The sequence below is a fragment of the Ziziphus jujuba genome, chromosome 2, assembly GCF_031755915.1.
Source record: "Ziziphus jujuba cultivar Dongzao chromosome 2, ASM3175591v1".
NCBI classification, from domain to species: Eukaryota; Viridiplantae; Streptophyta; class Magnoliopsida; order Rosales; family Rhamnaceae; genus Ziziphus; species Ziziphus jujuba.
In genome coordinates this window covers 11,659,234-11,679,994 of record NC_083380.1, presented here as the reverse complement: position 1 = coordinate 11,679,994, position 20,761 = coordinate 11,659,234, and the positions used below count along the sequence as shown (strand labels likewise).

Here is a 20,761-nt window from a genome sequence, read left to right as displayed (position 1 = left end):
AAGGAATAAGATTAAAGACTCGTGGTCCCATTCTATGTCCAACAACTTTATGCCCTTGACCACTCCTTCTTGCTTCGACTTTAAGTCTCTGCACCGACAGCAAACCAATAATTAAAAAATATGAAAAATAATGATCTGACAAAAATATTTATAAAAGGTCAGATGAATAATGTATTCATGTATATATCCTACATCAGGTTGGATTTCTGTAGGGGTCGATGAAGTGGAATGCACCTTTAAGATTGCCTGATTAGTTGTTCATGTACGCATAAGTTAACCTGAGCACACTTTAATAATTAAAATAAAAAAATAAAAATAAAAATTCAAGAACCAATATTTTATAGTGATAATTTTTTTATTCAATTTTTTTTTTTTTTTGGGAAAATGTATATGTGCAATGTTTCTTGAAATATTTATACAGTTCTTTATAAGCAAATGTTATATTTAAAAAATAAATAGATCATAATATCTATATATTTTTCAATATAATTATATTATTTTGACAATTTATTATAAAACTATTTTTCTCACTGCTTATAAATATTTTAAATTATTATAATTGTTAAACAAATAATTTTGCAGGTTTTTAAGTACAATAGACAATATTTTTAATTTTTTTTTAACAAAAAAAGTTTAGATATAAATATTTTTAAAATAATAATGTTATTGTCTCCCCATGATATCTAATTTGCATTTTATCCTATATCTGCAAGCTTATACAATAAAATGACCATCAATGTTTTATAAGCTTTGCATATGATTTTTTGTCAAGGATTTCACATAAAATTGTAAACAATATTTATGAGTTTATGGAGTTAAATGCCATATATATATATATATATATATATATATATATATATTAAGATACCAAAATATAATAACTTGTAAAGATCAAGGATATTTGTGCACCCTTCTAATTTTATCAAATTTGTATATAATAGTATTTATTAAAAAAATTAACTTATCTATATTTACACAATATATATCTATCTATGTACAGAAAAAGCTCATGCCCCTCTCATTTTTTTTTTTTAAGAGATTTCAAAGAAAGTTGTAAACATTTATGAGTTCATCAAAAAAGAAAAAATTAAGGCACTAGAATATAACAACTTGTAAAGTTTAGCAATGCCTTTGTGCTAATTACCCATGTATAACAGTCTTAATAAAAAAATATTAACTATAATAATATATATTTATTTATTCAGTTTTGTTATGGAGAAGAACAAGTTTATTTCATAAGATAAAAATCTAATAGCAAAAATAATTTTGAGAAGGTCAATTTTGTGTCATAGTGGATATGCTGTTATGTAACATGTCTATATATTCTGGCACAAAAATGATCCTCCCAAAATGATATTTGATATTACATGATCAACAATTACTTATTTTTTTAAAATATATATCATCTTCATGGATGACTACACTTGTCCTGCCTAGTTTTTTTTTTTTTTAACTATTTTTTGTTTATTTTAAAAAAAATATTCAAATAAAATACAAGTTGTGCCCCCTCTCAATTTCTCTTTATGTACGATTAAATTAGTTTGCCATTTTCTTTTTTTTATTTTAATAATTCTTTTTTCTCAATGATTTATCTAATGTCTATAATCAGGTTAACTCGTTGGAGTTGCAGTCTACGATTAACACAACCAACGCCTTTTTGTTGCTTAATATGGTTATTTCAGTACTAACAAATGTTCATTGCTAAACGTATTACATTATTAATTTTGTTTTCTTTTATATTATTTTTGGAAATTTTAAAAACCTTCAATAAGCAACAAATTGGTCACTTTAATATTCGCTGAAGGTCTTTACCTAAATATTTTTTATTCAATTTTCTATAATTTAAAGCATTAGTAACCCTAGAACTGGCCATTGATATGCACTTTTATTGATCCTAAAACTGGTCTTTGACATTTAGTTATATTTATTTCTACTGACATATTCATATTTAAGCATATTAATTTATTAATCAATCAAATAAATAACAATATGTGTATATTTGATAAATAACATGATAAATTAAATGATGCATATAATATTATTAGAATATATATATATATATATATATATATATATATATATATATAGACACGCAAATTGGAGGCAGTGAAAAAAGCTGCAAGCAGGTGGTTATCTTGCTGATGAAGTAGATGACAATAAAATTAAATAATATTTAGTCATACATATATATGCTACGAAATTTTCATTCTAATGTAAGCAAACATTGACCGTGTTCCAACTCCCAATATGATCACAAAACGTAACAGAACAAAATGCGTCTCAACTTTCCTTGAATTCTTCATTCTTCTACCCCTGTATATATAACCGGTTGATAATGGACAAACAATATTATTTTGTAGGACAAACATCAAAATTCTAGCTAGCTTTATGATCATCACAATGGATCACTCACCACAATCAACACAAAATACCCTCTTCAACAGAGGCCTCTGCTTTTTCACCAACCGGATTTTGGAAAATGAAGCTGCAAAGGGCTCGAATTTCATGGCCTCTCCTTTTACCCTTACATGTTATGCTAATAAGCTTGATTGAGGCAGGCTCAAAAGGCCAAACTCTGTAACAGCTTCTTCGCTTTTTGGGATCAACCAGTGTTCTTGATCTTGATCTGTTTCTTCAGGTGGTCCACTCTTGTCCTTCGTCAATGGTGCTTGGCTATATCAGAGGTTCACTTTGAAGTCATCTTTTGAAGAGATTGTCAAAGGTCCTGACAGAGCTGAGCTCCAAGACTACTAAAAACTTTATTGTGTTTGTGTTAAAAAAATAAGAAAATAAAAAAAATACACTAACAACTCTTGAGTCTTATCAATATTAGATGGTCTTGATTATCAAAAAAAAAACAAAACTACTTGGCCAATGATTACAAGAATTGAACCAAACACAATCATAGATGCAATGCATCTCCGGTTGAGAACATGAAATGATAATCCTCAAGTGAACAGGACATCACATGAAAATTTGTAATTGAGGATTTAATCTTGTTTCTAATTTTCAAAAACTAAAACCTTAATATGAAGAAAGATAATCTGTAAAAATAGTCAATTGAATTGCAGTATCCAGGTCCTTTGCTAAAAATATATCAAATAATAATAATAACAATAGTAATAAACAATTTGTTTTTCATTGTATTACTATTATTATTATTTTTATTATCGGCTACTGTGTTATTCTTCTTTGTTATTATGGACTGTTTTTAATATTTGATTTTGCTACTAAGTAATTCAAATCAGTTAAAGATTAAATATCATTTACTCAAAACGGGAATAGTTTTGACTTAAAAAAAAAAAAAAAGAATAATCGATTACTCCCGTTTGTAAACTCAAAATGGGAATCTCTGGTAAAATTTTGTAATTTTTGATCCTCTGTAGTAACGGTAAAGAAATAGATTTTTCTTGGTCTGGAAGTTTGGTTTGAATAGCTTCTTTTTTTTTTTTCAAACAAGGATTACAAATTTAACATTCACATCCAAAAACCCATACTTGCTAGATCGGTTTGCAAAAACAAAAAATGTTGGGTTGTTTAAATCCTACTAAGGTGCTCAAATGTTTAGTAGAAAAATTAATCAATTTTTGAAACTCCTCTAATAAAAATAAAATAAAAGGAAATAGAATAAACTTTTGAAGTCTTTTCTCTCCCAAAAGATAAAAAGAAACTTGATATCTGTAAGCTGCCAATATTTATCAATGAAAAAACCTTTTTTGAGAAGCCACCCTAAAATACAGAGAAGAAAAAAAAAATTCTTTTAAAATGCATTTATTGTTTAAAGGTTAAAGGTGCTAGATTATTTTCATTTTTCGGAGAAGAATTTATTTTAAAAACTTGTTTTATTGTTTATATACAGACAAATATAGGTATAGCAACATTTTACTCTCTTTTACTATACTACTTCTGCATTTTGGCTCCTAGAGTACAAAACCTTCCACATTGTATCTTGCACTACTAGTTTTTCATCGGCTAAATCCAATCGTGCATTTTGTTAAATGAATTTGATGAAATTAAACATCAAAAATGATGTGATCTTGAATAAAAACTATTTTATTTTATTTTAGTTTACTTTTAAGACAGTATACATGGTATTTATCTTTTATTCTTTTGAAAAGTCAATAGCATGCATGCTTAGTTTTGCAAAATTTATTAAAAAAATTATGACTGAATAAAACAGCCAGAGAAATAGTAGTATAAGGGGCACCGCGAAGGGGTTTTAATTTGGATTAGCCCGACAATTTAAGAACATGGAGCTTCGATTGGCCTTCCGAAGAAGATGAAAAGTATGAATTATATTATAATACCTTTTTCTATTGGACGTCAAGAAAGACAAATATGAAAATATATTTGATTACCTAAAAACCTAAACAAAATCTAGCTAATGTTGAGCTTCCATTTCAATAGTTCAACCCACACAGCGTAATAACGAAACAACCCAAATTTTATTTTATTTTTTTGAAAAAGGTAATTTTGAAACAAATATTTTTTGTGTCTGGTTAAAAAAGTTTCATGCATGGTATTGGTCAGGTGTTGATGTCCTAATCCAATCCCACCTCCACACATCATACCATGCCCAGCAACTAATGCTTAATTCTGGCTGATATTCAAGCTTTACAAGGTAAACCACTGTACTACTTTTGCGAGCTCATTGAGAATCGAACCCATGATCAAGATATACATTGTTATATAGACAATTTATATACATGCACAACAGTTTTTGAGCTATAAGAATATTTATGTAAATTTACATAAAAAAGGCGGAAAAAAAAGGGGCAAAAAGCCGACTGTACAAATGATTGTTGCTCATGAAACTATAACTTGAAGCAAATCAATTACATCCAAGCTCCCCATCCAGGAAACATAAGGCATAGACGCTCAGGATCAATCGCATCTTGTATCAGTTGTTGAACCTGTGCACAATTCCAATTTTGTTTTGCATCAGACACCAATTAAAAAGGAACATAATAGAAGCTTTAGCTTTGTTCGGTTTTGTATAAAAGAAATTGTGTTTATCTCATCTTGTTTCCAATTTCCAAAAACAAATCAAGCTCGACCATTATTCAACACCAACTGAACAAGTTCATTCACAAAAATGAAAAGGAAACATGCACTTACGAACAAGACATTGAGTTCTATTAAGTTAGAAAGTGAGCAGAATATCATGAGATAGTATCCAAAAAATAATCACCTGCCCATGTACGCTTCGCATTTCACCTCCTTCATATCCATCTAACTTTTGTTTGACTCGCAACAATGCCCGTGCCGCATCCTTGTTTCCTTCATAATCATCTTGTGAGCCTTCCAAGCTTGTCTCCAGATCATCATCCATCTCCTTGTCACAATTGTTAAAAGGCAGCATAAGCAAAGATTTAACGTTCTAGAATATGATGAAATGTCTGCATTAAACACTCGATGCCTAGCATTTACGCTGGTGCCTAAGTCATTGGCGCCGCTTATATATTGTAGTGTTGTTGATCAATTTGAATAACAATAAAACAGATGGTTACAAAACCTTCTCAGCTTGTGTTCGTGTTTTACTTTAATTTGCTTATATGATATAGACAATTTAAATCCATCTATCAAGTTTTTTAACACTGGCTTCATGTGACAGCCAACTGCATTCCGAAATTGGATTTCATTTGCATATGCTAAAGATTTTGGTGACAATAGAATACCTTCTGACGCTGCAAAGCCTTCAGAGGAGATAAAGCCCACTTATAGAGTGGATCATGGATAAAAACCTACAGAGAATTAGCATACGATGTCAGGGTAGGGGGGAAAAGAAAAAGAAAAGAGCCACATTATGGTTTCATTAATCATTCAAGGCAATTCGGCTTGGTAACTTACTTCAACAATGGTCATTAGAGCTTCTTTATTTGTCCTCATAACAGAAAGAGTTTCTTCACAACACCTTCTGAAAACCCCTTCAACACCTGTAACCCCCATGCCATCAATGATGTCTCTTGTAAGCCTGAACGGAACCTGCAAATGTTGAAAAATAAGTAGGAAGAGTGAATTTTATTACAAGTGTAATTCACAAGGCCGATAAAGTATACTATCCTAACACAAAAAAATGTAGTTAAAAAGGAAAGTCATAGCTTCAAAAGCACAAACCCGTTCTGGTGTCTTGAGCATCAAGCCTTGCTCAAAGGCAACACCAAGATCTATGTGAACAACTTCTGCAGTAGCTTGATCGATTAAGATATTCATGGAATGTCGATCTCCAAGACCAACAATATAACCAACCTGTATATGGAACAAACTTTTCAGCGTAAAGAAACAAATACACAGATTTTGCCTTGAAATTTAGCTAAACTAATTACGGAACATAGAGGCATTTTTCCCTTTAGAACAAAAACCATTAATTACTGGCCAGTGAACTTGTCATTAAGGCATATATGTGTGTTTTTCTTTGCATTTCATGATGAGAACTTCTGTTATGGTTTCCGTTAAGGATATCTAAAGTTCAAAAATAAAAAGAAAATTAGCAAGCCACTTCAACATGAGAAGGGCATGATGGGCTAGAGGCCATATGCTTTCATCTGCATCTACCTTTTTGCCATGCATGAATATATTAAATTACACACACAAAAAAAAAAAAAAAAAAAAAAAAAAAAAAAAAGAAGGGGGGAAAAGGAAAAAGAAGAAGCTCTGTAAGAGAAACATATACATATAAATTCCACAGTATAAGTTTCATCTGCATCTACCTTTTGCCATACATGAATATATTTAAAAAAACAAAAAATAAAAAATAAATAAAAATAAAAAATAAAAAACCTCTGTAATAGAAACATACATGTATAAACTCCATAGCCTTAATGTAACTATCTATTGTATTAGCTCAAAATACATAGTTCCAATGCTTCTCGAAAACTTAAAGCTTTTCTTATTGCTGGTGACTTAACAGTAAAGAAATCCCACATTTTTTAAATGGACAAGCACAGCATGTTAGAGAAGCATTATACACACTGACCATTGAACTAGCAGCCACACTTCGGGTGTATGCAAGTCTCTTTTCGAACCAGTTAGCAGGCTGGAAGAATCTCTCCAAGAAAAAATAATGCATGACAGGCCTGCATGAGGTGTCAGATATTTTTTTAAGGTTAGACAAGTTTAAACTTGTGAAGAATTGGTTTCTCAACAAAAATAAGATAAACCTGAAATTCTCGCAGACTTCCTCGTATGCCTTCCGCTTGTCTTTTTCCTGCCAAAGATAAAAATAAATTCAGTCTGGTTTTGTAAAGTGAACAGACCATTAAAAATTCACAAGGCTTGTGAGAGAAAAAGAGATCAGGAAAAAAAAAAAAAAAACAAAAACAAATGGATTAATACACACACTAAACCATGTTTGAAAAAAGTTAATTGGATTAATACATATAATATAAAAGACAAGGCAAGAGGGCGAGAGTGATTACAGAAGAAAAAAAGAAAAGAGAGAAGAGGGGCGGGGGGCGGGGAGATAAGAAGAAAAAGTCGGATGCACCGTAAGAGGAAACAAAGCAGTAAGAAGCGTTGAAAGTTTTTATGAAATTCAACAAGAGGAAGCAGATACAGGACAGAGAGAGAGAAAAAGCCAGACGAAGGGTGTCCTCCAATCTATTGGCTGTCTGTCTAGAATGCACCTTAGTTTATCATGATTTGGAAGCCATGGAGTTATATGGTAAGAATTATTACTAGCAAGTCGCATAAAAAAGTGTAGGAAGAATACTTTGAACTTCAAAGAGAAAAAAAAAAAAAAACAGCAGCTATGATTAGAGTAGCAATTTTGTGAGAAAATATTGGCATAGGAAAATCAATTTTTGTGTTTGATATTATGGAGAAAAAGTAATGCTACTTACATTTGTCATGTGTTCTCGGCATTTGACAAACAACCAATCACCTATTCCATAGCGGCCATGGGCACCTCCATTCCTGGTGCTAAAAATTGAAACATCAGTCAATAATATAAATCAACATCCAAAACCAAGCACTATAAGATCATGCATATTACCTCCCTATAAGGTATTCACCGAGAGGAAGAGTACCATTAACCCATTCAAGAACACCAGCACTTGGAGTAAAAGGAACAACCTGTACAATCAAAGTTTAGAAAATGTTCGTTCACTCATTAAGGCAGCCAGGGCAAAGAAATTATGATTCCAGATGTTTTAACTATGGAGATAAAAACTATTAAGAATTAAGATGTTTGTTTTGATACAAATGAAAGAAGATACCTTGTATGTACGCACCCCTAATCTTCTTTTCCACGTATCTCCGTGGTTTTGCAGAAAGGTGTTGACCAAATCAAAAAATTGTTCCATTACCTTTACAACATTCAGAATATTTTTGTTAGCGTAAACTAAACATAAGGGGGATCATCTCCACCTTTGTAATAATGCCAACTTTCCAGCAGAGCTGTTGCACAGTATCATTTTTATAGGTCATAAGTTCGTAACTATCTATAGTATAGTTTACTATGTTACAGCTGGACTGGCATAATGCCACTCTCACCAAATCTGGCTTCAAGCCATCTTGGCCTTTAAAAATTCCAAGCAAAAGATTAAACCATCTTGGCCTTTAAAAATTTCCAAGCAAAAGATTAAAAATTTATTATTTTTTAAAAAATATCTGTAACATCAATCCTGCCAATAGAGTTGTGGTTGTCATGATTATATATTTTCCTTAGGTTTTATATGATGCAGGTCTGTTTCCACGTTTCAAAACTTATGATGAGTTATAAATTAAAATAATGTAGAACATAAAATAAAAAATAAAAAAACAAAAAGTAAAACGGAACAGAAATTCAATGCTCATGGATTAAGGGCAATGTACAGACAGTAATGTATATTTAACTAATTATCGATTAAAATATACCTGAATATGAAAGAGAGAGAGAGAGAGAGAAAGAGAGAGAGAGGGGGGGGGAGGAGGTAAAGAAGATGTGGCATTGTTTTTGGTTAAGCTTGCACTTAATCAAGATGAAGGGAACCATTACTGATCATAATTTTCTCCTATAGCTTTCTAGATTTTTAAGATAACCAAGATAAGGATGTATTTTTAATCATTAATTTACCAAAGAAATATATAAAAACAATAATAACATAATACGAGGCAAGATGCAACAATGCAAGAATTAAAAGATAAGTGAGTCTTTTAAAGGTATTTGATGATGATAATAATATATAATACTAAAAGCATGGGGAAAAAACAACTTATGGTGAGAACTACACTTTCATCAGACAGCTTGGAAGTTTTTTCCTGAAAACTTATATTTAAATGCCAACATGCAAACACACACACACACACACACAAATCTTACTGCATCTTGTCTTAGGTCATCATTTCCAGATTTTGCCAGTTGTTTATACTTCCGTCCATCAGAACCTAGACATTCAACCACTTTTGGAGCATTTATACCATTCATTACCCTGTAAATTTCACCAACATAAATTAGAAGGTTGCAACAAATATTGCTCTTGAGGAAGAAGAATTTATTTATTTATTTTAATATTAGGAAGAAGATTAAGACATACAAAACTGAATCCGCTAATCCTTTGAAGTATGGAAAAGAGCCTTCATGATATTGACAACTACGATCTATTGGAAAAGTGGCTGTCACTACAGGCACCTGGTGTTTTCCAAATCAATTCTAAGCTATTAGTTATCAGTATTTTTTGAACAACAAAAACAATGAGCCAATCGAAAAACCCAAGAGAGAATAATAAGATAGGGAAGATTACAGTAAGACCTCCTCTTTTGCCAGTTTGCATAAATGCCTTTGTATCTTCAAATCTCATTTTGTTTATTGCAACATCACCACTTTTCTACACAAATTTTTAAAATTCTCACATCCAAATTGAGTGTATGAAAAATGTGCAAATGTCAATTACGATTCAATTGATTGTATTTACATGAGAATGTAATAATTTACAGATGACAATTAAAAAAATGTGTAAACAAATGGTGACATTACAACAAAAAGTTGACATCTGAGGGGGTCCTTTCTGAAATTTCTGAAAGACAAGGCATTTATGCAAAAGTAGTAAAACAGAGGGGGTGCCACTGTAATTTTCCATAAAATGTCACAAGAATGAAATTCAAGATCAAAAAAATATATGCACGCAAGAAAAAATAGCATCACTATGGCTTTTCATACTATGGTTTTATGTTTTACTCAAAAGAAAATCACACTCAAAAGTGAACATAAAGAAAAAACAGTTAAAATACATTATCATCATCATCATCATCATCATCATTATCATTATTATCTTCTTTTAATTTTCTATGGCATTAGCTTGATATCCTTTCTAACAGCTTAAGGTTTTGAATTGATGAAAACTTAATATGATTTGAAAGTCTACTTGTCTAACCAAATATTGTGTTTGAATCCTGCTAACCCAGCCCAACTATTACATCTTAAGTTACAGAAATTTGGCAATACATGTGCAGGCTTATCTGATAAGCTTGCACGTAACATAATAAATCAATAGAAATAGGTTTGTAGGATTCAATCAGAAAATCAGCTAGACAATTAAGCTATGGGTTAAGTTACCATCAATAACAAAAACTAGTGCTGTTAGGAAAGTGGTATATTTATATTAACTTGTAAGGCAGGCCAAATCCCAAAGAAAAACTTCGCTTACGTATCAACAACATAAGAAAAGTTCTAGAACAACTGATGGTAAAATTTAAGAGGTTAAAAAAGAGCATTTAAGTATTGATCTGCACACATATTATCAGGAGAACTAGAATAACATTGAAATAAAGGAATTTCTTTAACATGGTTTTTTGATTAGGGCAACAAACTAAGATAAAAATTGCTTAGTCACGTGACACATCTATACAAGATTCCAGAATACCAGCTTACAGATAATAGGCTGCACTTACAAGTTCCAGCTGTCGAAGATTCCGTAGATCTCTTGGTAGCATGACCCTTTTATTAGTATCCTATGGCAAGAATCAAAAATTAGTCAATAAACTGTACATAGTTGTCTTAACAGCAGATGGTTAATTAATTACAGATTCGTGATCTTAATAACCATAATCAAAATGAAAACAGGACTGCAGAAAAACTCACAACATAAATCTATTTGACTAACCTCTCTTCGTGTTTCTAGCTCAGCAAGTCTAATATATATCTCCACCATTTGCCTCATCTACACGCATGAATGCATATATGTACATGTTAGTAAGCAAGTAGTGTCCAATGTAGAATTTTAGATATTATAACAAAACAAAAAATAAGAGAAGTTACTTGTCCAATTATAGCTCCATGATATACTGATAACTCTCCTAAAAGATTTTCTGCTGCAAGCTTTTTATCCATATCCACCACAAAAGAGTTTCTACTCCGTTGCTTATCCTTAATACGATCACCATTTGCCAGTGCTAGAAGCTAGTAAGAATCAAAAGAAACAAAAAATATTGAAACTGTATTCAGAAAAAGAAAAATGAGCAGACCACTGATAAAGGGATGTAAGATTTCTACTCTCCACTTCACTTTCATGCATGCCATGTAATTCCTAAGTCCTAACCACCGGAACCCACCAAATTAGAAGACAAATACCTGAAAGATTGTATGGTATGGATGGTCAATGGCCATTTTCTTCACAAGAGAAACCAAAGCAAACTGCAAAGTCCCATAGTTCTTGTTAGATACAAATTTCAACATATCGATAAGCTGATAAAAATGAGTTTATAAAGAACCTGAAAATTATGAGGCCCTGGGCTGTCCTTTGCGCTACCCATTCTAGAGGCAATTTGGTAGACTAAGGGAATGAATTTGTAAGACTGAACCTGGCATAATTATTATCAACAGGAATCAAGAACCCAATAAACAATATTTCCACACCAGTTTAACAAAAAGAAATTCAATCACAAAAATTGTCATTGCGGTGTACCTCATCAATAGTTGTTAGCATGCTATTTATGATATTTTGTCTACAGGAGAGGGAGAACCACAGGGAAATCAGTCGAAATACCTGAAAGCACATTGATTAGTCTCTAAAAGGATTCCAGATTTACTTGATAATAATATATGTTTATACATAATAGATAATACACAGGTACAGAAGATATAAAACTTCAAATATGTATATATACTTCTGAAGGGGAATATTTCACTTTTTACTCAACTTGTAAAAAATTTAAAACAAATATCCTCATGTCATATCATTTCAGGGTCTAAACTGTTACAACCCGACCAGAATGATATTTATTTCAGTTTGGTTGAAAGACTTTGATGGTAAGTACATACCACTCTGACATCATATTTGTCCCCAACAACCAAACAACGTTTATATCCCTCCAGAGCTAAGTTGAGCATATTGTCCCTGTCATCCTGAGAAAGAGTTTAACTTAGATTCTATTTCCATTTCGTTCAAACAATTATACACAGTGAAGCTCATGTGAGAAGCGTAGAATCAAAATGATCAATGACCAAAAAGAATCATCAAAGGACAACTATTGTCCATTGAACAAGCCTACTAAATGAGTTGAATATAAAAATTAATAATTCAATGAATCAAAGCTGTTTTGATTCAGTATCAACTACTATCTGCTAACATGTGAAACTTGATATAGTGATTCAACAAAACAAAAAATTATTTAATATCAAAACAAAAGAACTGATAACCTGCAGCTTTTCAGCCTCTTCCTTGTCCAGTGCAAGTTGCTTTTGCAACTCTTGTATTTTTACTGAATAATCAGTCTTATCCCCCTAAAAGAATATACAAGAACAATTTTCAAAATGGCAAAGCATTTTGAGGGAATTAATACCATTACAGAGTTGGAATCTACAGCATGCAATGAACGATAAGATAGTAAATGGTCAAAATTTACCTTTGCTGAACTTCTTAGCCGTTTAATTAGTGCTTCCAATTCCATTGTCTGCAGAATCAACAATAATGATGATGCTGCAAACTATTGACATAATGTAACTCAAACTACCAATACTGAATAACATTGAGGTACCTTGTGTTTCCTTAAACGCGTTGCTGCTTGCCACTCATTTGATGTAAGTCTCTCCTCATAACTCCTAAAAAGAGCATCAGCATAGTGTGCAAGTTGAAAATGAGTTTGGCTTTGTCTTTCTATGGACTTCTTGTCCGTTGTTTTCTGATCCTCAGCAAGTGAAACAGCAGGTTTCAAGTACTTCTCTAAAATAGTTCTTGAGCTGAAGTATCATGATGGAAATTAAAAAAGAGAAAAATAAACAAATTAGCATTTCATCTCTGAAACTTAAAACAAAGTTGTTGACTAGTTTAAGGTGATACAAACTTGCTAGATCTAGTTTCTGCCAGCCATTTCCCAACCAAGCGATGTACACCTGGAGACTCTTCATTTGACAGGTATTCTTGAGAGATATATTTTGCGAGGCTGATAGCCATTTCACTTTGTCCTTGGGCACGCAAAAGCTTTGCTTCTTCAAGCTGAAATCTTGCAAATAGTTACTAAAGTAGAAGTAAAATAGTTATATTTTTAAACCATTTTTGCTTAATCCAACATTTCAGAATTATATATATGTTTCCTAGGCTCTCAGACATTGTGCGTCCTGTGTTTCTCCTTACTCAACAATATACATATATAAATATGTATATATGATTATGCAATGAAAGTATGTGAACCAAAAAATAAAGGAGGATCCACAGGAATATTCCTCAAACATGCCAGAAAGGCCCATTTTCAGTTCAACAAGTAGAACACCATAAGAAACGATGACATCCACATATTAAGAAAAGAGGACTTTAAAGGGAGAAGGTTTTGGCATCCTCAAATATAATATTAAGATTTATTAGATTTATTTCCATTAGAAAATGGTGAAGCTTCAAGCTGGGGGCGCAAACAATGAAAAAACGAGAAGCAAAAAGGATAATTGCATCACTCATGTGCAATGAAAAATGACATTGGAGTCTTAGATTGACGCTTTAATATCAAGTAGTCTACACTTGGACAAGCCGGGGGCATAAAGAAAAAACCGAAAGCAAAAAGGATAATTGCATTGCTCGTACACAATGAAAAATGACATTAGAGTCTGAACCTTCAAAATTGTCTAAGTCCTAAGAATGGACACATCTCAAATTTCCAACTGAAACTATTTAAGAAACTCATGGAACAAATGTACATAATACCCAATTATGGAATGTTATTGAATATTGTTTGTCTGCAAGTATGGGAAGATAAGTATCAAAAAAGTCCAGATAAGTTCCAACACATCACTAAAGCTAGGGAATTCATATGCAACTAAACATGCAGGGCTAAGAAAAACAAATAAGAGCACAAAACCATAACAACCATATTCAGACAAAAAATGAAAAAGCTCTTCCAATAAATATATAAAGCATATAGAAACTTATACCCTTCCAAGCCAATACAGGTCTGAAGATTGTTCTCCTGATTCAACACAAAGGAACTTGAGCTCATGCAAAACAGCAGCTGCTTGAGAATATCTAGAGCCCTGTGAAACAAAGACAAGCATATTTATCAGGAGTTGGTCTTAAGCAGCGTTTCCCTAATAATGAAAAGCCAATAATACCTTACGGAGAGTAGATGCAGATTGCAAGAGATGTCGCATTGTAGAGTTCTTGCATCCTAAGATCTGAAGTAGAACTCGCCTGAATGCTATGAATGGTTCTAACAAATTCATATGTAGCTGTGCTCGATTCAAAATAGAACTCCAGTCTGTATTCAGCCTTGACAACTAAGCAGCATTCAAAAACATGTTAGAGATCATATAAGTATCTACTTTATTAGGCTGTAAATTAATATTTTGACTAAATGACCATGCCATACCATATAGCAACATGCACACACACACACACACACCATAAATTTATTTATTATTTATTTATTTTATAAAAAAAAAAAAAAAAAAAAAAACAAGCATTTCTATAGTCCTCCTCATATGTAGATATCTGCAAGTTCCCACCAAATGTGGTGGGATGTGTATCCATACCATGAAAGTACCCACACCTGAGATTTATTACACATATCTATATCTATATACTAGCTTTACATAACTTAGACATAAAATGACTAATCATTTATCATAAAAAGAGTTTGATTTACTTAAAACACCTGGTCTATGGCAGGGATTGCTGGTTCAGAAATCACTTTTGGCTTATTCTGGTGGAATTTTTTCCCATCATGAAGAGATGTTATCCATCGTAAATCCCAAGCTATGCCAAGATGATAAAGGATCTGCATGTGATACAGCAGAAAATTAAAAGAAAAAACTGAAGCATATATCTTTTCGCCAAGTGGTAAGAAAACAGACAATTTTATTTGGTTGAAATTTTCTAGTTTCCAAAATATTTTGTTGTCCATATACATTTACACATTCTAATTTACATGACAAACATACATCTCGATGTCCTAAGACTAGTAGTCTTAATCTGTTAGCACTCCCCTCTCACATAGTTTAAAAAGCTAACACAATACACACTTAAGCACTCCCGTCAGATGGAGTCCTGTCCAATGACCAGAAACAAAGTGAACCTTACATGTACAGAAGAACTGCCAAATGGGAGATACCAAGATTCAAACAGAAAACATATGGATAATCTGAGGTTTGAAAAGCTTAAGTTTGTTAGGATGTGGAACCAACTATGTACATCAAGCTAATGCATACTTTAATAAATTTGAAAATCTACAATCTAATATCTTTGAGGAAAATAAATTAGGATTTGGACCAGATTCTTGAAATCCTCTTGCCTCATGAGTCATAAGCTAAAAATTTGGCAATCAAGTACCTGGAGTTTAATTATGGCTGAGTAGATGTGTTCAGTACTCTCCTCACTTGCACGAGAAACAGACCATACAAGTTCCTAAAATAGATATTAAGATATAAGCACAGTTACACATAGTACAACATCCTAAAAAAGAGACAAGCAGCACAAAAATACCTGTTTTGTATCTTTTAATGTTCTATGAAAATCATCAAAATCTCCTTCTTTCAGTGCCCTCAAACAACTGCATTTCCAACAAGTAGAAATAAATGTCATGTTAGATACATTTGGAAAGATAAAAAAATAACACTTACTTAAGTTGTTCTTTACTTGTCAAGGGATGCATAGAAAAACTTATAAAGTTCTGCCAGTTAAACAATCCATACTAGAAAGCTTCTGTTTATATTATATTACCAACGTTTTTCATTTACTATCCCAGCATAAAAAATTATCCATTGAAAAATTTCTTATCAGACTTGGGAAAAGGCCTGGAATTTTACACCCACAAACAGCAGATATCTTTCACAAATAAAGTATGATCAAATAGAATAAATCTCACATGCAGGTACCTGCAAGTTTTTATGGTCCCACCATATCTAGTGGGATGTATAACTCTGAATTACACATCCCGAAAAGATCTGGTGGAACGTGCAGCTGCACCATAAAAACTTGCAGGTACCTGCGTATAAGAAGGAGTATATAATGAAAATAGAATAAAAAGCAATTAGAAACAAAAATGAAAGAAATATCTGTTGCATGAACACATTTATATCCGGGCGAAGCTACTTCAAGAAGCCCCATAATCTACATTCATCAAGAGTAAGAAAAAAAAGAGATGCAAAAATTTACAAGCTGAAATAAGAAAACAAGTCTAAACAATGATCTGTATTACCTATGCAAATTTTCATTGAACCGATCATTATTAACATACAGACTTGGAGAGTTATCTCCAACATAAAGTAAGGAAAAATCCCACTTTCCTGCACGCCAAGCAGCCTCATACTGCAAATAGACCAAAACAATAAATAAAAATAGTATGAACAACAAAAAAAATCAGAAACTCGTCAAACCCAGAAGGAAAATGAAAATGTTGATAATCATGCATCTACTATGAGACAGAAAAATTAATAAAGCAAACCTGCAACTCAGAAAACTCCAGATCATGCTGAAACTGACCCTTCTGTGAGGTCAGTCCTTGGCAATACAAATCTAGGATGTGCATACAACCTATTTGTTGCAAGGATCTAATCAGACCTTTATATGGGTTTCTCTGCCTCATTTGTTCTTCCACTGTGGTAATGGATAAACATGATGGATCCTGTTTCATGGGTGAACTTTTGGAACCATAGTCCATCTGTACCAAGGCAGCTGAACGTACTTGCAAGTCATAATACTCAAGAGCCTTTCCCCAGTTTCCCTCATGCTCAAAGGTGATTGCTTGGGAAGTCAACTTCAATACCATCAACACAAAAGAAAAAAAATAATAATTATACATGAGCCCAAAAGCTATACTGAACATATTGTGAACAAGCATAATAATAATTATACATGATCCCAAAAGCTATACTGAACATATTGTGAACAAGCATAATGACCATATTTTGTGAAAAATAGATAATAAAGTGGCTTGAGGGTTTGGCGTATCGGAGGAATATCCCTAGTTCAGGTTAGCACTTTTCTTATTTTCTTGCTCAACAATGGTTAGAACATATTGAACTTCTAGTGGCAATGTGGATTGCCAATACAGGGTTTTTTCTACAAAAATCTAACTACATGGAGAACAATATTAAATCAACTGATCCATAACCTGCTTATGCTTCAAGATATTTAATTAACATAACCAATTCAAGGAAGTGGGGTCTAGAGATGAGGTTATCTATTAATAAAAGGTGAAACAAATTTAAATATTTACTTACCTTATGGGACTGGATAATTCCATACAAGCTATCAGGTTCATTTATATGAGTCACTGCTGACACAAGTATTTCAATGTGATGAGGTAACTGGAAATTTAAAATAAAAATAGTCAAAAATGTTATCTGTCTGCTGCCATCCAAACTTCTATAATCAAGAGATGCCCAAAGAATTTATAAGAAAAAACATGTCAAGATCTCAGGAGAAAAAGCAGATGGAAGAGTATGTCAAAACAACTAACCATTTCAATGTGAGAGAAATCTGGACTCCCTAATGTGAGGCTCTTGAAATTCTCTTCACACCAATGCTCTACATACATAACAGCAGTGAAGTACAAGCCACAAACCTATGAAGCATAAAAACCCAAGTCAAAAGGAAATGCCATACACTATTAGGGGAGGGGTGTGGAAAAGAAAAAAGAAGAAGAAGAAGAAAACTATGGAACTCACAACTGCCGACTTCGCAACAACAAGATAATCAATGGAAAGCCAATAAACCTGGAAACATATATAACTGTAAGCAATAGAACAAGCTATTCCCAGTTACAAGTTATAAATTTATAAAAAAACGCACTGTGAATATAATACATGTCGACAACGTGCATGCAAATAAATCGTGTAAAGAAAACAAAAATATATATATATATATATATGAACAAGGGCCTTTTCTTTGTGTTGGGCCCCCAAAAATGTAGCTTTCAACACCATAAGAGAATTTCTTCTCCAACAAAACCCGCTGCTATTTCTCTCCAACCAAATAAAAAAAAAAATAATTATGACCAAGAAAAAATAAATAATAAATAAAACAACACGCATCAGACTATGAGAACCATGATAAACACCATGAACTCAGTTTATTAAGCCCTTAAACTTAGCTGAACCCAACTTTTTATTTTAAAGATTTCAAAGAGCAAAGCACTGTAATTTTTGTGATCAAAAGTGCATTAAAAAAATAACCTTGTTCCATAATGCAGTTAACATTGCATTTCCAGTCGACGCTGAGGATCTAGCCTTTCCAGAAGTAGAACGGATTTTAGAGCCATGGGTAGAAGACTTGGCACAACAAGAAAAAAATATATATATTTATCAATTAGAAGCTCTCAAAAGCCATCATACAGAACAACTATATGAATGATCTGCACACAATTACCTTAGAACTTTCTCGCTTTGATGGGAGAAAAGAAGATCTTTCCATTATATGACATAAACGAAGTTCATTGAGGGTATTAAGAAAAACTTGAATTGATTTGACTAACATGTTAGACGCTGTGAATATATGATTCTCCACCTGCATATAAATAGACAAAAAAGATCAACTTTTCACATCCAAAAGACCACAAGAATTCAAACTTTAGCACCGAAGTTTCACATAATTGTGATGAAATATCTAACCAAACTAAAAGTAAGTCATACTGAAATAATTATTATCTGATACATAACATATTGGATGAAATCAATTACTAAATTAAAGTTACGTTACGTTATGTTAGTAAAGGAAAAAGGAAAGTATATTATATGAGTACCATATGACAGATGAACGAACCCATGAGGCCTAACTAACATGGAATTTAATTTCTCATGAGACAGATAGTTAAACAAACAGGAACCTATCTTTCTTAAAGTTCTGAATGTTGCATAATAGTCAAAACCAACTACCAAATGACAGCCATATTGTCCACTTTCTACCTCTCTAAAAGCTGCATCCTCAAAAGATAAGAATTCTTATTCATATTTTGAATTTTCTTCCTCTTCCAGACCTTGCAGTATAGCATAATTTATTAACATCTAGCTTACAAAGAATACTTTAATCTAATACCCAATAATCATACAAAACAATATGACTTGCATTTATATATAAAAAATAAAAAAAAATTATAATAAAACAAATCAAAAGCATACAGAATTTAGTGGTATAAATAAAATTAAGGAATTAAATGTTTCAAACTTTATAGCCTTGAAAAATGTTTGGACTAAGCTTTAAAAGGACAAATAAGCACCAGTAGCTCAAGGTCGAGATCAAACTCATCTTATAGTTGAGCCAAGCTAAACTCGAGCTGAGCCAATCTTGAACAAGATATTCCAAAATTTTGTTACTACAAGAATTCTAAGGTTCAGCTCAATCAGCTCATTACACCCTAATTTGCCTGCATTCTTGATTACCCATAAGTTTCATCTATTCTAAATTTCAATTCCTCCTCTCATGTGGGAAATCTCAGAGATGCATTTAATACTTTACAGAGTACTATGTTTAAAAATTTAGTAGAAGACCAAAATAGCTCGAAAAACCAACCTGCAAAGAGATCAAACTCTGAAGATCTATATCTATATCCCTCCTTCCAGCCAGATTAACGAAAATACTTGGGAATAGGAGCTCAGCAACTTCAGCTTTTAAAAATACAATATCCTGACATAATCTGAAAGCAGAAAGTCAATCTAATTATTTCATTTAACCAAATCAACTATATTGAAATCTCAACGGAACATATAAGAATTTATAAACTCTTAAAGCAAAAAGAAAAAAGAATACCTTAGAATCACATCACTGCAGTAGCCACATAGCAAGTAGGAAAGTGGACAAATCCACGCCTCAAAAGTTTTACCACGTGTCATCCATCGAGTAGACTTATCCAGTGAAATTGCCTCAGCTGATAATAAATTTAAGAAATCAATTGAATTAAACACTATACAATGAGATAAACTACAAGGAGACAAAAAGAAGACATTTTATTTAACACTAGAAACTAAATGATATAAAATCAAAGCAAAAAGAAAGGGGACGGGAAAAATTAAAATTATATGAAAAGTAAATTGAAGTCATATATTAGCTCAGTTCATCTATGTTTTGGATTAAAGTCATGATGATTCAAGACACCCACAAAAAGAAATAAAATAAAATAAAATAAAAAAAAGCACATTTATGCGGCAAAAAGTTTGACATCCTTCACAATTACATATTGCTACCTTCATTTTTATCATGACCAATTAACAACACCTTAAAGAGATATAAAGAGTTTCAAAACTGTACCTTTAAACTTCCTCTCCAGATCCAAAAGTAACTTCTCTACAACTTCAAAATTAATACCTTTAGAGTGAACCTGCAAATAAGTATAAATTTATGTATGTTTTAAGCGCGTATACCAG

The 20,761-nt window shown here is 32.1% G+C and overlaps 1 protein-coding gene across 1 annotated transcript in view; it reads right to left on the bottom strand.

Moving 5' to 3' along the window:
* Window positions 1-4,613: 4,613 nt before the first annotated feature.
* LOC107418355 (serine/threonine-protein kinase ATM) overlaps window positions 4,614-20,761 on the bottom strand; it is a 39,419-nt gene continuing 23,271 nt past the window's right edge. The window contains exons 42-79 of the mRNA XM_060814278.1: window positions 20,646-20,715; window positions 20,148-20,265; window positions 19,911-20,034; window positions 18,771-18,908; window positions 18,578-18,673; window positions 18,071-18,118; window positions 17,863-17,967; window positions 17,624-17,710; window positions 16,846-17,157; window positions 16,600-16,709; window positions 15,885-15,951; window positions 15,732-15,806; window positions 15,058-15,180; window positions 14,516-14,680; window positions 14,339-14,437; window positions 13,261-13,412; window positions 12,955-13,156; window positions 12,823-12,870; window positions 12,617-12,700; window positions 12,239-12,322; window positions 11,883-11,963; window positions 11,689-11,778; window positions 11,549-11,611; window positions 11,237-11,377; window positions 11,082-11,138; window positions 10,870-10,929; window positions 9,516-9,610; window positions 9,302-9,410; window positions 8,217-8,306; window positions 7,994-8,073; window positions 7,842-7,920; window positions 7,161-7,207; window positions 6,977-7,076; window positions 6,118-6,249; window positions 5,851-5,985; window positions 5,679-5,744; window positions 5,192-5,335; window positions 4,614-4,913 (exon numbers count right to left, since the gene is read on the bottom strand). Coding sequence (XP_060670261.1) covers window positions 4,836-4,913; window positions 5,192-5,335; window positions 5,679-5,744; window positions 5,851-5,985; window positions 6,118-6,249; window positions 6,977-7,076; window positions 7,161-7,207; window positions 7,842-7,920; window positions 7,994-8,073; window positions 8,217-8,306; window positions 9,302-9,410; window positions 9,516-9,610; window positions 10,870-10,929; window positions 11,082-11,138; window positions 11,237-11,377; window positions 11,549-11,611; window positions 11,689-11,778; window positions 11,883-11,963; window positions 12,239-12,322; window positions 12,617-12,700; window positions 12,823-12,870; window positions 12,955-13,156; window positions 13,261-13,412; window positions 14,339-14,437; window positions 14,516-14,680; window positions 15,058-15,180; window positions 15,732-15,806; window positions 15,885-15,951; window positions 16,600-16,709; window positions 16,846-17,157; window positions 17,624-17,710; window positions 17,863-17,967; window positions 18,071-18,118; window positions 18,578-18,673; window positions 18,771-18,908; window positions 19,911-20,034; window positions 20,148-20,265; window positions 20,646-20,715 — 3,954 coding nt within the window. The 3' untranslated portion in view covers window positions 4,614-4,835. The remainder of the gene's footprint in view (window positions 4,914-5,191; window positions 5,336-5,678; window positions 5,745-5,850; window positions 5,986-6,117; window positions 6,250-6,976; window positions 7,077-7,160; window positions 7,208-7,841; window positions 7,921-7,993; window positions 8,074-8,216; window positions 8,307-9,301; window positions 9,411-9,515; window positions 9,611-10,869; window positions 10,930-11,081; window positions 11,139-11,236; window positions 11,378-11,548; window positions 11,612-11,688; window positions 11,779-11,882; window positions 11,964-12,238; window positions 12,323-12,616; window positions 12,701-12,822; window positions 12,871-12,954; window positions 13,157-13,260; window positions 13,413-14,338; window positions 14,438-14,515; window positions 14,681-15,057; window positions 15,181-15,731; window positions 15,807-15,884; window positions 15,952-16,599; window positions 16,710-16,845; window positions 17,158-17,623; window positions 17,711-17,862; window positions 17,968-18,070; window positions 18,119-18,577; window positions 18,674-18,770; window positions 18,909-19,910; window positions 20,035-20,147; window positions 20,266-20,645; window positions 20,716-20,761) is intronic.